General features: G+C 34.1%; 2 protein-coding genes across 2 annotated transcripts in view; both read left to right on the top strand.

Moving 5' to 3' along the window:
* Positions 1-14,659, top strand: part of LOC118198717 (neuroglian-like) — a 207,712-nt gene that overhangs the window by 9,243 nt on the left and 183,810 nt on the right. The window lies entirely within an intron of this gene.
* LOC146993113 (uncharacterized) lies at positions 3,223-3,642 on the top strand. Its single transcript, XM_085808148.1, has one exon. The coding sequence runs from the start codon at positions 3,223-3,225 to the stop codon at positions 3,640-3,642; it is 420 nt and encodes a 139-aa protein (XP_085664274.1).

The following is a 14,659-nucleotide window of genomic DNA, read 5'->3' as shown; positions in this document are numbered from 1 at the left end:
AAAATATGGAGAAGTGTGATATAAGCTGATAAACTGCCAAAGCCATATAAAAAAGATGATGTTAACTTCAAAAGTGAAATAAAAACTTGAGAAGTATGGGATGATAATAATGCAATAGCAAGAAATGTAATGAATCAAACTATGACAGTTCCACAAGTGTTAATATATGCGAATGAAAAGAACGCAAAGAAGTTATAGGAGAAAATAAAAAATGAAATGGCAGCAAGAACAGAAGATATTCAAATCAAATGTATAGAATTAGCTCAACTGAAAATGAGTCAAAATGAATCTGTAGATGATTATATGAATAGAGCTGCAATTCTAAAATGCAAAAGTATCCAAGTTGGAGATGAAATAAGAGATAAAGAATTAATTTACTTCATACTAGAAGGACTTAGGAATTTGATGTTAAAATTATTAAAAGCAATAAAGAGAAGGATATAAATTCAATTAGACAAGCTTTAAAAGAAACAGAAGGAAAAAATAAGCAAAGAGGAAAATAAACAGAAGTAAGTTCTAAGGCAAAAGAAAACTGCATGAAATCAAAATATGAAAGAAGATGCTTTAATTGTGGAAAATTAGGACATTTGATAAAAGAATGTCGGAATAATAATAATATAAAGTGCTTTAGCTGTGGAAAATTCGGCCACAAATCAACTGAACATAAAATGAAAACCAAACAAGAACATTGAAAGCAAAGAAATTTAACAAATAAGACTTATAGAATTTCAACAAGGAAAAAGAATATGAATCAGCTACATGCTTATCTGAAGTATCTAAGAAAATAGAAAACTCATGTCTTAATCAAGATAGAAAAGATGGAAAGAATAAAATAAATTAACAAGAGAATAGAAAAATTAAATGGATTTTTGATTCAGGAGCCACATCTCACATGACAATTACTAGCAAAGAAATATTTACTAATTTTAAAGATGAAGAACGACAAATAATGAAAGCTCAAAAAGGCACCATGATCAAATCAGTTGGTATTGGTAACATTAAAATGCAAACTGATAGAAATAAGAACATCATGAAAGTAGAAAATGTTCTGCAAGTACCGAATTTAAGTGAAAATCCGTTGTCAGTAGCAAAAAGTATAGATCATGATTTAAAAGTAATTTTTACAAAAAGTAAAGCCGAAGTGATCAATAAACAGGGAAACATTCTATATATAGCTAACAGAAGTGGAAATAAATTTGAAGTTGAAGGAAATATAGTTGAAGAAGCTAAAATTAGTTATGTTAATGATGTACTATGGCATCAAAGACTAAGTCATATAAATTATCAAACGCTGATAGAAATGGGGAAAAAAAAAAAAAAAAACTCACCAGTCATTGGATTAGAAAATGTAAAAATTTCTCAAAACAATTGTGAACCTTGTACATTAGGAAAAATAGCACGAACATCTTATAAAAGTGTGAAATTTAAACAATCTGAAGATATTTTAGAATTATGGCACATAGATTTAATTGGACCAATTGAGAAATCAATAGATGGAAGCTGTTATTTTTTAACAGTGGTAGATGATTAAAGTAATTTCACATTTGTGATAACAATTGAGAAGGAGAAACTTCAAAAGCTCTAATGAAGCTTATCATTCAAGAAGAAAGACAAACGGGAAAGAAGCTAAAAAGAATTTGTAGTGATAATGATAGTGAATTTTTAGCTAAAAGTATAAAAGAATTTTTTGAAAAAATGGGAATTAATCATGAACTTGCAACTCCTTGCACTTCGGAAAGTAATGGAAAAGCTGAACGTTTTAATCGTTCTATAATTGAATCTGCTAAATTAATTAAAGAATTACCGATAAAATTTTGGTCTGAAAGTGTTAAAGTAGCTGTACATGTGAATAACAGTAGTCACAAAAATGATAAAAGGTTTACACCATATGAACTATATAAAGGACGTAAGCCTAACATTACTTATCTTAAAAGATTTGGATGTGAAGCATATGTTCACAGAAGACAAGAAAAACGTAGAAAGATGGATCTAAAAGCTCAAAAAGGAATTATGATAAGCTATAGCATGAAGAGAAAAGCATACAAAATTTATATCCGGGAACTAAATAAAATTTAAGTGAGAGATGTAAAATTTAATGAAGAGAAACTTGGATCACCTTTACTGAAATAAAATTATTTAAAATTCGATAAAAATCAACTATTAGAAGAACTTATTATTTTTTATAAGGAACAAACTAATGGCAATGTAAACAATTCAGAAATAACTGACAGATACCATAGAGAAGATAATACAACAGATGAAAAAGCTGAGAAAATTTTACCATCAAACACTGTTGATGGACAAGACAATAACAATTCTTTGGAAAAGCCAACCGAGTATCAACAAATAAATGATGAACCTGGAAATGATAGTCATGGAAATTCTATACAGAAAAGACCTGCACGAAGGATGAAACCCCCAGAAAAATTAATAGATTATGTAGTATACAATACAAATGAAGAATTACCTAAGACGTATGGAAGAAGCTGTGAATTCTGGCTACATGCAATGATAGAAGAACTGAGTTCAGTGGAGGCTAATGAAGTCTGGAAATTAGTTGAAAGACCCATCAATAAGAAAGTTATTAAAAACCGCTGGATATTCTCAAAAAGGGAGGAAAAAGGTAATTAGACACATTTTACAAAGCAAGACTAGTAGCAACCGGATTTAATCAAAGAAAAGAAATTGATTATGGAGATGGATTTAGCCCAGTAATTAGTAACCTTTAGAACATTGTTATCGATTGCAGTTTACAAAAACTACAAAATAAGATTTTTTGATGTAAAAACTGCATATTTAAATGGATACTTGGATAAACCAATTTACATGGAACAACCACCTGAATTTATATCAGATCTGAACAAAATATGTCTTGTAAACAAAAGTATATATGGATTACCACAATCAGGAAAATGCTGGCATGATGAATTATGTAAAGTTTTTAAGGAAAGGAATTTAACTACACTAAAGTCTGATCCGTGTGTTTATATTTATAAAGATAAGATAAAGTATGTTATCATAGCAGTATATGTGGATGACTTAATGGTGATTGGAAATTCAAATTCTGAGATAAATGACACTATCTCTCAACTATCTAAATTGTTCACATTACGAGAAGTCACTAAAACACGCAAATTTTTAGGAATAGACATCTGGCAAGAATCTGGAAAACTTATACTCGGTCAAGAAAACTATATAACTAAAATCTTAAAAAACTTTTAAATGGATGAATGTAAACCTGTTAAGACTCCAGGAATATTGGGTGAAAATCTTGATGACATAGCATCTTCGCCACCTGTGTCGAAAACAAAGTATCAAGAAGCATTAAATTCATTGATGTACTTAGCAACAGGCACAAGGCCAGACTTAGCTTTTGCAAGTAATTTGTCAAAATATAATCAAGATCCCAGAGAGAAACACTGGAAAGCTGTGAAGAGGATATTTAGATATATTAAAGGAACACAAAATGTATATACTTCAGACAGTGGGAAACTAAATGCTACATCAGATGCAAGTTGGTGTACCACTGAAGATGGAAAATCATTTGGAAGTTATTTCATTAAATTAGGTAAAAATCTCATAAATTGGAAGTGCAACAAACAAAGAATAGTTGCTCTATCTACAATGGAAGCTGAAATTTAGCATTCTGTGAATGTGCATGTTAAGTTAAATGGTACATCTTTTTACTTGAAGAATTGGGGCAAGATGATCTAATTGACAAACCAATAGAAATTAGAACAGTAGTTATCTTACAGTAGTTCAAGGCACACAAGATGAATATGAAATGAATCAAATCATTTCTCAGTTTGTGTGTTCACAAAATCAAGAAGCGGATATTTTAACAAAATATCCGCTTCTTGATTTTGCTTAGTAGTTGCTTAGTTTGTTGTTGTTTAGAAAACTGCTCTTGGTGATTGTAGCGAATTTGCGGATTAGCTTTCTTTAGCTGTTTTGAATTACGTTCTATTGGACATTTGAGTAGTTAAAAGATAACTACTGTGAGATATTGTAATACTGCATGATAATTTGAGAAAATTTAAGCATTTTTGTTGTGATAATAATAAATTTTTGTTCATTTTTCATTGGACTTGCTACCTAGGGTGAAATTGAAAGATGAACTATTAAAGTATGGACATGACTGACTGATTAAAATTATATCTTTAAACACAAATAAGGGGGGGAATTGATAGTATTTGTTTATAAAGTATAATTTTAAATTTTAATATTTTGGCAACATTGATACTTTCTTAAAATTGTAAAAGAATGTATCAATGTTGCCAAAATATTAAAATCTGTATCTGGCATCTAGAGTTTTGTTATTATTTTGTAGAATGCGGTAAGGTTTCGTATGACTAATTTTTATTTAATAAAGTTTTCTTTTTACATATTATTATATAATGTGTTTTTATTAGAAGTAGATAATTCTTTAGAGAATATCATTTATATGCCAATCACAAACCAACAATCATTCCGAAACCATGATTAACAGATTCTTTTTCCTGGGGGGGGGGAGGAACTTCCATGAAAACAAAGTTTGTTTATCTACCTTTATCTGGATATCTGATTATACGAGTCATTTCAAATACTGCCCCTCAGGGGCTCACTTTTGTGAGTACTGGTATGGCAATCCCAAGGTACCCTAGCTCTTCAGGGGATCATCTTGGTGAGATGCGAATCACGATCCTGGAGCCCTAGTGATTTTTCTTCCTTTCTTTTTCATCTCTCCTTATCTGTGCTTATTTCTTTTCTTCTGCCCTTGTGGTTTTCCTTTTGAGGTTTGGGCTCAAAGTAAGATTCTAATACATCTCATTGTTTCTGGTTTCTTACAGAGAGAAAACCGCCTATGTGTTTGCCGTAAGTTGTGACCAATAAGGCTGCAAAGGAGGGTCCTGGTGGTTGAGGGGCAAGGTACTGTCCCCAACACACTGCTTTGGCTTCTGCTTCAGAATGAAACGGGAGGCACTTAGTTGTCCCCTCTAGTGTCAATCGGCTGGTCACTTGTCCTTAACCGCTTGCCTGATTATCCCGAGTTATCTCGGGTTCGTATATATTGCAGTTAATTATTATCCCGAGAAAACTCGGGCGAAACAGAATTTGTTAGTACGATTTCTTTTATCATGGTTTTACTCAGTCTGGAGGAAATGAAAGGAAATATTCAGCTTTGATTGGCAATTTGCCAAATTTTGTTGGTTGTGCGATTCTTTTGGAGGAACTGGTCATGTGTTTCCCTATTGTATTGTATACGTTGGCTTGTGGATTAGTAATGTATAAAGAAGGATGCATGCGTTGAAAAAAATTAAATGATGGCGATGATGCAAGATAACGAAAGCGATGATTTTTCAGATAATAATTATGAAGAGGTGGAAAAAAAAAAATCAAATCCAACGAGACAGTGTACTCTGTGCTCCCGTGAAAGAGATTCCAGCGGTAAGCCAGTAAGGAAAGAGACCAGATACCAGTGTAGAATGTCGGGCATCACTCTGTGTTGTCCCTTGTTTCAAAAACTATCATACAAAGATTAATATTTAACTTTTTTCCGTTTGCCCGAGATAACTCAGGATAGTAAACTAATATTAAAAATAAATGCTTTTACACCTTCAAAAAATTAAAAATTCAACTTAAAAACCTACATATTTTGATTTGTTTTGTTTTGTTGTATTTAATAATAAAATAAAAAAATTTGATGATTTTTTGCAATTTTTTTCAAAAAAAATTTTGAAGGGAAGCTGTTTAGGACAGTGGCTTGGCGATAAGCTTTCAGAAGTTTTTGCTTTCGGGAGAGCTGACTGTGGGGGCTAATATAATATCTATATAATATATAAGGGGCTAATAAGATAATCTTGCATGTGAACGTGCCAGTGGAGGTCTAGGTCTCCTCACCTCACTTGGCTATCCACCAGATACATTTTCTTTGACAACATTCCTCCAAGTTGTTGCTATATATATATTGTGGTTTCGGTCGTTTCTCTTTATTTGCCTCCAAATGAGCATGTTGATCAACAGCATTTAAATAACCTCATACAGCAGTTGCCTAAGCCCTTTATTATAACAGGGGATTTTAATGGCCATAGTCTGCTGTGGGGAAGTAAAGACACCAATTCTTGAGGAAGACAAATTGAGCACATGATCCAATATCATTGCTTTTGTCTCCTGAATAACGGGCAGGACACATACTTCCACGAACCTACAAGGGCATTTCATGCTGTCGATCTTGCTATCTGTTCACCATCTTTGTTGCCATTTTGCACTTTCAATGTTAGGAATGATCTTTACAACAGCGTCTTCGTTATTCCATTTTTGTATCTCACGTATGTGCAGGAGCAAACCCCATGTCGAGATCTCTTCGGTTTATACTTGATAGGGCAGACTGGGAACTCTTCTCTTCCTTTGCAGAGCTCACAGAGAACATGGTAGAAGATGTGCATATCGATGATGCAGTGGAAGCAATTACTCAGGCAGCTATACTCTCCATCCCTAGCACATCAGAAAAAATACTAAAATATTTAAAACCATGGTGGAATCCTGGCTATCATGAAGCACTGAACAGAAAAAAGCATGGGGAATTTTTTGCAGATACCCTACTTTGTGAAACCTCATAGCACTTAAAAGAGCCAAAGCACGTGCACGAAAAGTAAGAAGGCAGAGCCAAAGGAATTCTTGGATTACATATGTGTCTTCAATAGCATCCTGTACGCCTTGGAAGCAGGTTTGGGAAAGAATTAGAAAACCATGCAGAATATATAAAGATCACTCACTTTCCTTTTTGGAAAAAGATGGCTGAGTGATTAGCTTCATAGACAGAAATTGCAAATACTATTGGTGAGACATTTGCTGCCGTTTCTTCCAGCAGAAACTATTCACCTGCATTTCTCTCTATCAAGCAGCGCTCTGAAAGAAATCTCATCGCATTCAACTCTTCCATATCTGAGCCGTACAATAGAGACTTTACTATGCTTGAATTAAGGAGAGCTTTGTTGCGGACCCATAGGTCTTCTCCAGATCTTGATGGCATGAGTTAAGAAATGCTGAAGCATCTGTCCTGTAAGTCACTGACTGCCCACTTCGCTCTTTACAATAGGATGTGGAAGGAGTATATTTTCCCCAGTGCATGGAGGAGAGCTGTTGTAATTCCTATTGCTAAGCCAGAAAAAATCCAAGTAATCCCTCCAACTATCGGCCAATTGCCCTTGCGAGTTGCGTATGCAAGCCGTTTGAGAAAAATGGTAAACAGCTGCCTGGTATACTTCTTGGAAAAGAATAATATTGCCTTGACAAAGCGGTTTTTGAAAGGGGAGAACAACCGTAGATAACATGCTCCTTTTAGAGACATTGATTCGAAAAGTTTGGTAAGAAGTCACCTTGTCTCAGTATTCTTTGACTTTGAGAAAGCTTATGATAAGGCATGGAGATACGGTATACTTCAGGATCTACACGACAGTGGCTTGCGTGGCAACCTACCAATTTTCATTCAGAATTTCTTGAATCCTAGAACTTTTCAAGTTAGGATTGGCTCTGTTTTGTCTAATGTTTTTGAACAGGAAGAGGGTGTGCCTCAAGGGTGTGCGGTCAGACGAACAGGGATTTACATTTTCCAAACAGGAAACTTTGTGCATGCAATTTTGTAGGAAGCGAGGTCTCCATCCGCCTGAGTTATATCTGAATATTACAATTATTCCAGTTGCACCTGAAGTAAAATTTTTAGGACTGACATTCGACCGAAAATTGACTTTCCTTTCTCATATTTTAAACGAGAAAAAGTCTCCTGTTAACCGTCAAGCTCTGTGGATTTGTTTTGGAGCTTTCAGGACATCTCCTGTCCAAAGCCTGTATGTTGACTCTAATGAACCATCACTTTATCCGAGGCGTGAGCAGTTGTCCCTTTTGCAGTATTTTAATATTTTATCGCAACCTGAACATTCTAATAAGCTGTGCTTACTTGATAATGTTTGTAGTTTTTTATTTGAAACACGTCCATCATGTGTGCCTACCTTTCCTTTAACCCTTTGACGCGCGGTGGTTGCGCCCTGAAACCACCATTTTTCGAATTTTTTCCCTCCTTTTTTTCCGAAATTTTTGAGTGAAAATGAATTGATTACTGATCTTTTATCTCTAAATAACACAAAATGATTGCAGAATCATACATGTTTTAGGTATTAATACTTCAAATCGGATGCCTTTTAAAATTCTTTTTCGATGAGACAAAATAACTTCCTTTTATTAACATAAACAACTTTAAATTTCAAAAGTTAGTCATCGCACATCATGATTTCTATCATAAGCAATAAAAAATTGCTATAATAAAATTGCATATACAAATAAAACCCTCTATACGTATGGCATTTGCTATGTGGTTTCAGGGCATGACCACTGCGCCACTACAGCATTGTGTCAAAATGCTCACAATCCTCTAGAGGCTCGGTGTCGCGCCTTGAAACCACTGGCATTTGCTTCTCAATGGTGTTTGCTTGCTTTTCAAATAGGAATGTTTATTTTTACCCGGATATAGATAAGGGGCTTTGAAACCACAGAGTTATTTTATTACTAAACAATACATGCACCTGCCCAGTAAAAAAGGTCTTATGTTTCCAGAGACTTTTCTCTAACCTCAACACACTTGCTCCCCAAGCTAGTATTGTGATTTTATAAATTATTTCCTGTGATTTAAATTTAATGTAAATACACTTTGCTATAATTAAAAATAGAAATCGCATGAAGATTTATTTAAATAAAAAATATTTTCTGAATATTTTGGGACGAAATATAAATAAAATAAGTATGAATGGGAAACGAACGATCCGTACAAAGCCAAAAAGACCAAGCCCCCCCCCCCATTAACATAAAAAACCACAAATTTCATGTGCCAGATGAAAAGAAACTAAATAACGCTGGACATATACCAGTGAAATTTAGATCCAGGCAGTGTACATTTTGTAGTACAAGGAAGAAACCTCATCTGCGAAATGTGCAATGTAGGTATATGCATGTACCAAAAAGGCAAAACATGCTTTGAACTATCACAGAAAGAATTTCTTCAAAATTAAAAAACACTGAGTATTTTTTTTATCCTTATTTTACTGAGTTTTTTTAATCCATTTATCCAAATGTCCATTATGTAGGTACTTATATTTTCACTGCTATAGAAAAATTACATAAATGTTTATTTTCTAATTTTTTATGACGATTTACTTTGTAAAATAATGTAAAATAATTATATATAATGCAGTTCATACATACATTTTTTTAAAAATCCATAAATTTTGTCATTTATTGGAAACGCGCGAGGAAAATGGTAAGTTGTAAGTTTTTTTTCCCCTACTACTTAAGTGAGGTTCAAAGTCCTAGATGCGCGGTGGTTTCTGTTGTAAAACATTTTATAGCCTCGAAATTTCACAACAAATTAATAAAAATAGAGAGCAAAATAATTCTTCTTACCTTGTATCCAGTGCAGCATCAAGCGAGATCATACCTAATTAACTTGTAATGCAAAATAGGTGTAGACGGAAATTGTAAAATCACAAAACACATTCTTTATTAATACATGAAAAATAGATAAAAATTTGTTAGTATTCCAAATATATTGAAAAAAGGAGTTATATAGAGAGTGTCATATCACTGTCCTTTCCTGAAGGAGTGAGAAAAGTAAGTGTGTTACACAATTAACTCTTTTTCAGGGTTTCCAGTTCATACAGTTTATCGTGCTATTGGCGACAGTCCATCACTATACGCATACCAACTCCCCTACTTGATGGGCAGGATCGCCATTTGCAGCGATTCTCGAAGTTTCTCGAACACAGGTTTGCCTAGTGGTTTTGGTGAGTAGATCCGCAGTCATGTCGGAGCTTCTGCAGTAGTCTAGGCTCATGATCCCGTTTTGTTGAAGTTCACGCAAGTAGTGGTATTTCACGGCTATATGTTTTGTTCTGGAGCTATTTTTCTCCGTTTGTGATAGTTTGATGCATGATTTGTTATCTTCATAGAGAGTAATCGGCAGATTTTGTTTTAGTCCTAGATCTTTAAGCAAATTTAACAGCCCTTGTGCTGTATTAGCTGCTGCAATATATTCTGCTTCAGTTGAAGATAGTGCAATGCAGTTTTGACGTTTGCTGCTCCATGAAATGCAGTTATTTCCTAGTTTGAATATGTATCCGCTAATGGATTTTCTTGTTGTTCTGTCATTTGCCCAATCTGCATCCGAATATGCAGTTAGTATAGGTTCTTGGATTCTGTTAAAGACCAATTTAAAGTCTTTAGTTGTGTGCAAGTATCGAATGACTTTCTTGACAGCATTCCAATCTGTGTTCCGAGATTTTTCGTTTCTTCTACTCTGTAGATTGACTGCACATGCTATATCTGGTCTGCTGATTGTTGCAATATATAATAATGCCCCTACTGCTTGTCTATATTCTGTATTATCCTCTAGAAGATCATCTTCATCTTCTAGTTTGCAGTAATTTGTTTCCATTGGTGTATATGTTGGTTTTTCGTTCTGAAGTCCAAACTTTTGAACTATTTCTTTGATTTTATTCTTTTGGTTTATGGCAAAAGTTCTATCTTTAAATCTTTCAATGTTTATGCCGAGATAGTAGGTGACTTCTTCTAGGTTTTTGATTTCGAATTTAGCATTCAATTGTTGGATTGTTTCCATTACATCTTCTTCTCTTTCACTTTTTACAAGCATATCATCTACATATAATATTATATACGTAAATTTTCCATTGATGTTTTTGAAAAACAAGCATGGGTCTGCTTTACTTTGTTTAAATGACATGTTTAGAAGTATTTTTCCAATTTTCAGATTCCAAGCTCTAGCTGCTTGTTTTAAACCGTATATAGATTTCTTCAGCTTGCAAACTTTATTTTCATTTCCAGCTTTTGAGTATCCTTCGAGTTGAGTCATGTAAATTTCTTCTTCTAGTTCTCCATGAAGGAAAGCTGTTTTGACATCAATATGTCTGACAGACATGTTCTTATACGAAGCTGCACATAGGAAGGCTTGTAGCGTTGTGTATTTTACTACAGGAGCAAAGGTTTCATCATAGTCAGATCCAAACTTCTGGCTAAATCCTTTTGCGACTAATCTAGCTTTGTATCTTTCAGTTTTTCCTTCTGCATTGAGCTTTGTCTTGAAAGGCCATTTGCATCCTATTGGTTTTCTTCCCTTTGGTAAATCAACTAATTCCCAAGTGTTGTTTTCTTCTAGTGAATTAATTTCTTCTCGAACAGCTGTTAGCCATTTTCTTTTTTCATTTTCTTCCAAACTTTGAATTTCCTTCCAGGTTTTGGGTTCGGAGGAGATTGGATATTTGGCATGGAATCCGTAGCGATCAGGAGGTTTACCTTTTGTGAGTCTGTTCGATCTTCTGACTTCCAAAGGTTCTTCTTCGTGTTCTGATATTTCTTCCTCTTCGGGTTCTTCTATTTTTATTTCTTCCCGTTCTGAGCTTTCTTCGTTAGAATTTTCTTCATCCTGGCTTAAAGAGATGCTTACAATCTCGTTAGTTTCAGTGTCTTCAATAAATCGCACAGATCGACTTATTATAATTTTGTCTCCAGGAATTAAAATTCTGTAGCCTTTACTTCTGCTGTCGTAGCCGACAAGTATTCCTTCTATAGCAGTATCATCCAATTTACCTCTTTTAGTTTATGGATGTAAGCAAAAGCCTTGCGCCCGAAAGTCCTCAGATGAGAGAGGTTGGGTTTTTTGTTATTCCATAATTCGTATGGAGTTTTTGCATTTGGTTTTGTAGGCATACGATTCTGTAAATAATTTGCAGTTAGCACTGCTTCGGCCCAGTATCTGTGAGGTTGACCTGAGTCAGCTAAAAGACATCTTGTGATCTCCATTAAAGACCTATTTTTGCATTCTCTGACCCCATTTTGTGCTGGACAATATGGTACAGTAAGCTGGTGATTTATACCATGTTTTATAAGATATTCTTCAAGTTCCTTACTTGTGTACTCACCACCGTTATCACTTCTTAGCGTTTTTACCTTTCTCCCGAATTTATTGTTTGTAAGAGCAATAAATTGTTTTAGTTTAGAAATTACTTCATTTTTCTTTTTCATTAGGTAAATCATTGTGAACCTGCTGTAATCATCAATAAAAGTTACAAAGTATAGGTATCCACTGACAGACAGTGTTTGTACTGGTCCTAAAACGTCGGTGTGAACGAGTTCTAGCAGTTTAGATGCTCTGAATTTCAATTCTTTGGGATACGGAAAATCAGTTAATTTACATCTTATGCACTGAATGCATTTCGTATCATGTTTACAATTATCTAGTTTAATTCCTTCAGCAAGGTCTTTGTTTACAAGTTGCTTGATTGCATCATCGCTTCTGTGACCGAGGCGTCTATGGCAAAGTTGAACACAGTTCTCATTTTTGCACTGAACATGAACTGATGGTACATTATTCCTGTCTATTGGTTTAATTTGGTAAAGATTATTAGTTGCATGACATTCTAGAATAATCTGATCTCCTTTCGCGATCATACATTTATTTCCTTCAAACAGAACCGAAAGTCCTTTTCCGTTATTTTCTTAATTGAGATTAAATTCGTTTCTAATTCAGGAGCATATAAAACTTCCGATAAGAGAACTTCAGTTATTTTTTGTTTAGCATTTAATGTTTTAAAACAGACAGCTCCTATCGCGTTGATTTAATACATTGCCCATTCGCAGTTATAATATCTGACGGATTTATGGGTTTACATTCCGTGAAATATTTCTTATTATTTACCAGGTGATTACTTGCTCCGCTGTCGAAAATAAAACTCTCGGATAATTGATGTACGGTGTAGTTAATAGACAGAGCGACGCGGTCACATCTGGATTCGATTTCCGGTGTTTTAATTTTTGTTTGTTGTTGATTCATCGCGAGGTTACCGACATTCTTTGCTTGGCATGTTTTAGAATCCGTGTATGTTTTCTTTGAGTTTTGGCGCGGTTCATTTCTTTGTTTTGATTTTAGATGATAACACTGATCTAAAATGGTTATTTTTATGGCAAAATGAGCAAAATTTTTCTCTGTCTGTCTTGTTTTGAAATGAGGCTTTAAATGCCTTTGAATCTGATGAATTATTTTCAACTCTCTTGTTAAATTCGTCAATTAATTTTCCTTTTAAGAATTCTGGATTCAGTTCCGATTCTGCTCTGGCTTCAAGAGCCGTAATGAGCATATCGTAAGAACTAGGCATTGAACAAAGCAAAAGTGCCGAAACGTGTTCGTCTTTTATGTTCTCACCTTTTGATTTGAGTTTATCGACTAACTCCAGTAATGTATGTATATGTGTTTGCATATTTCCGTCTTCTTCAAGCTTCAAACTGTAAAGCTTTCGCAAAAGAAATCGTTTACTTGAAAGATTAGACCTTTCATGTACCTGCCTGAGTTTTTCCCAGGGGGCTTTAGCAGTAGTTTCATCTTTAATGTGAATTATTTGGCTGTCTTCGATAAATAAATTTATCATCGCGCGACATTGCCGATCCCATTTACTCCATTGTTCTGTAATGGGGCTTGGAGGTACATTTTCGATTACATTGTAAAGATCCTCCTTTATTAGTAGCATTTGCATTTTGAATTTCATGTTGAGTAATTGCTGGAATTCAGTTTTGCAATTTGCATTTGACTTGTAGCATTTGCATTTTGAATTTCATGTTGAGTAATTGCTGGAATTCAGTTTTGCAATTTGCATTTGACTTGAATTCAACATTTTTGTATGGTCGAAAAATTTATTTTCGGTTTTAATATGAAACTACAGTTTAGCTTTTTCAATTTTTATTTCTTTATTATTATTTAATTAGCTATGATCTTTTCATCAGTCTCATAATCTTTTGTTGTAAAACATTTTATAGCCTCGAAATTTCACAACAAATTAATAAAAATAGAGAGCAAAATGATTCTTCTTACCTTGTATCCAGCGCAGCATCAAGCGAGATCATACCTAATTAACTTGTAATCCAAAATAGGTGTAGACGGAAATTGTAAAATCACAAAACACATTCTTTATTAATACATGAAAAATAGATAAAAATTCGTTAGTATTCCAAATATATGTATTGAAAAAAGGAGTTATATAGAGAGTGTCATATCACCGTCCTTTCCTGAAGGAGTGAGAAAAGTAAGTGTAAAGAATAAGTGTGTTACACAATTAACTCTTTTTCAGGGTTTCCAGTTCATACAGTTTATCGTGCTATTGGCGACAGTCCATCACTATATGCATACCAACAGTTTCACAGTGCGACCACCACCTGCAGAACAATGGGCAAGAGTAGATTTTTTTTAAATTCAGATATTATTTGTCTCTAGGATCATAATATTCAATTTCTAGAGTTTTTAATTAAAAAAATTATAAAAATAATATTGCGCGCATCAAAGGCTTAAGAGTTCGCCCTATCATTGAGGAACTCTCCCTCTCTGATATGTGTCCCTAAGCAGTGCAGAATTTAGAAATCCCACCTTGGAAAAATGCACGGATCCAGCTTCTTAATGTTTTCAACCATCATGTGAAGGCAAGCTCTAACGACATCGTTTACAGACAACTCTTTGCTGAGCACAGGTGTAAATATAGCAGTTATCTTCCAGTGTATACAGATGGATCCAAGTCAAATGATCATGTTGGGATGATATTTATAATTGAAGATCGCATGGAGGGCAGATGCT

Source organism: Stegodyphus dumicola, chromosome X1 (genome assembly GCF_044657685.1).
Source record: "Stegodyphus dumicola isolate Sdum_Otavi_A_Nest chromosome X1, ASM4465768v1".
Taxonomy (NCBI): domain Eukaryota; kingdom Metazoa; phylum Arthropoda; class Arachnida; order Araneae; family Eresidae; genus Stegodyphus; species Stegodyphus dumicola.
This window is presented reverse-complemented; position numbering and strand designations above follow the sequence as displayed.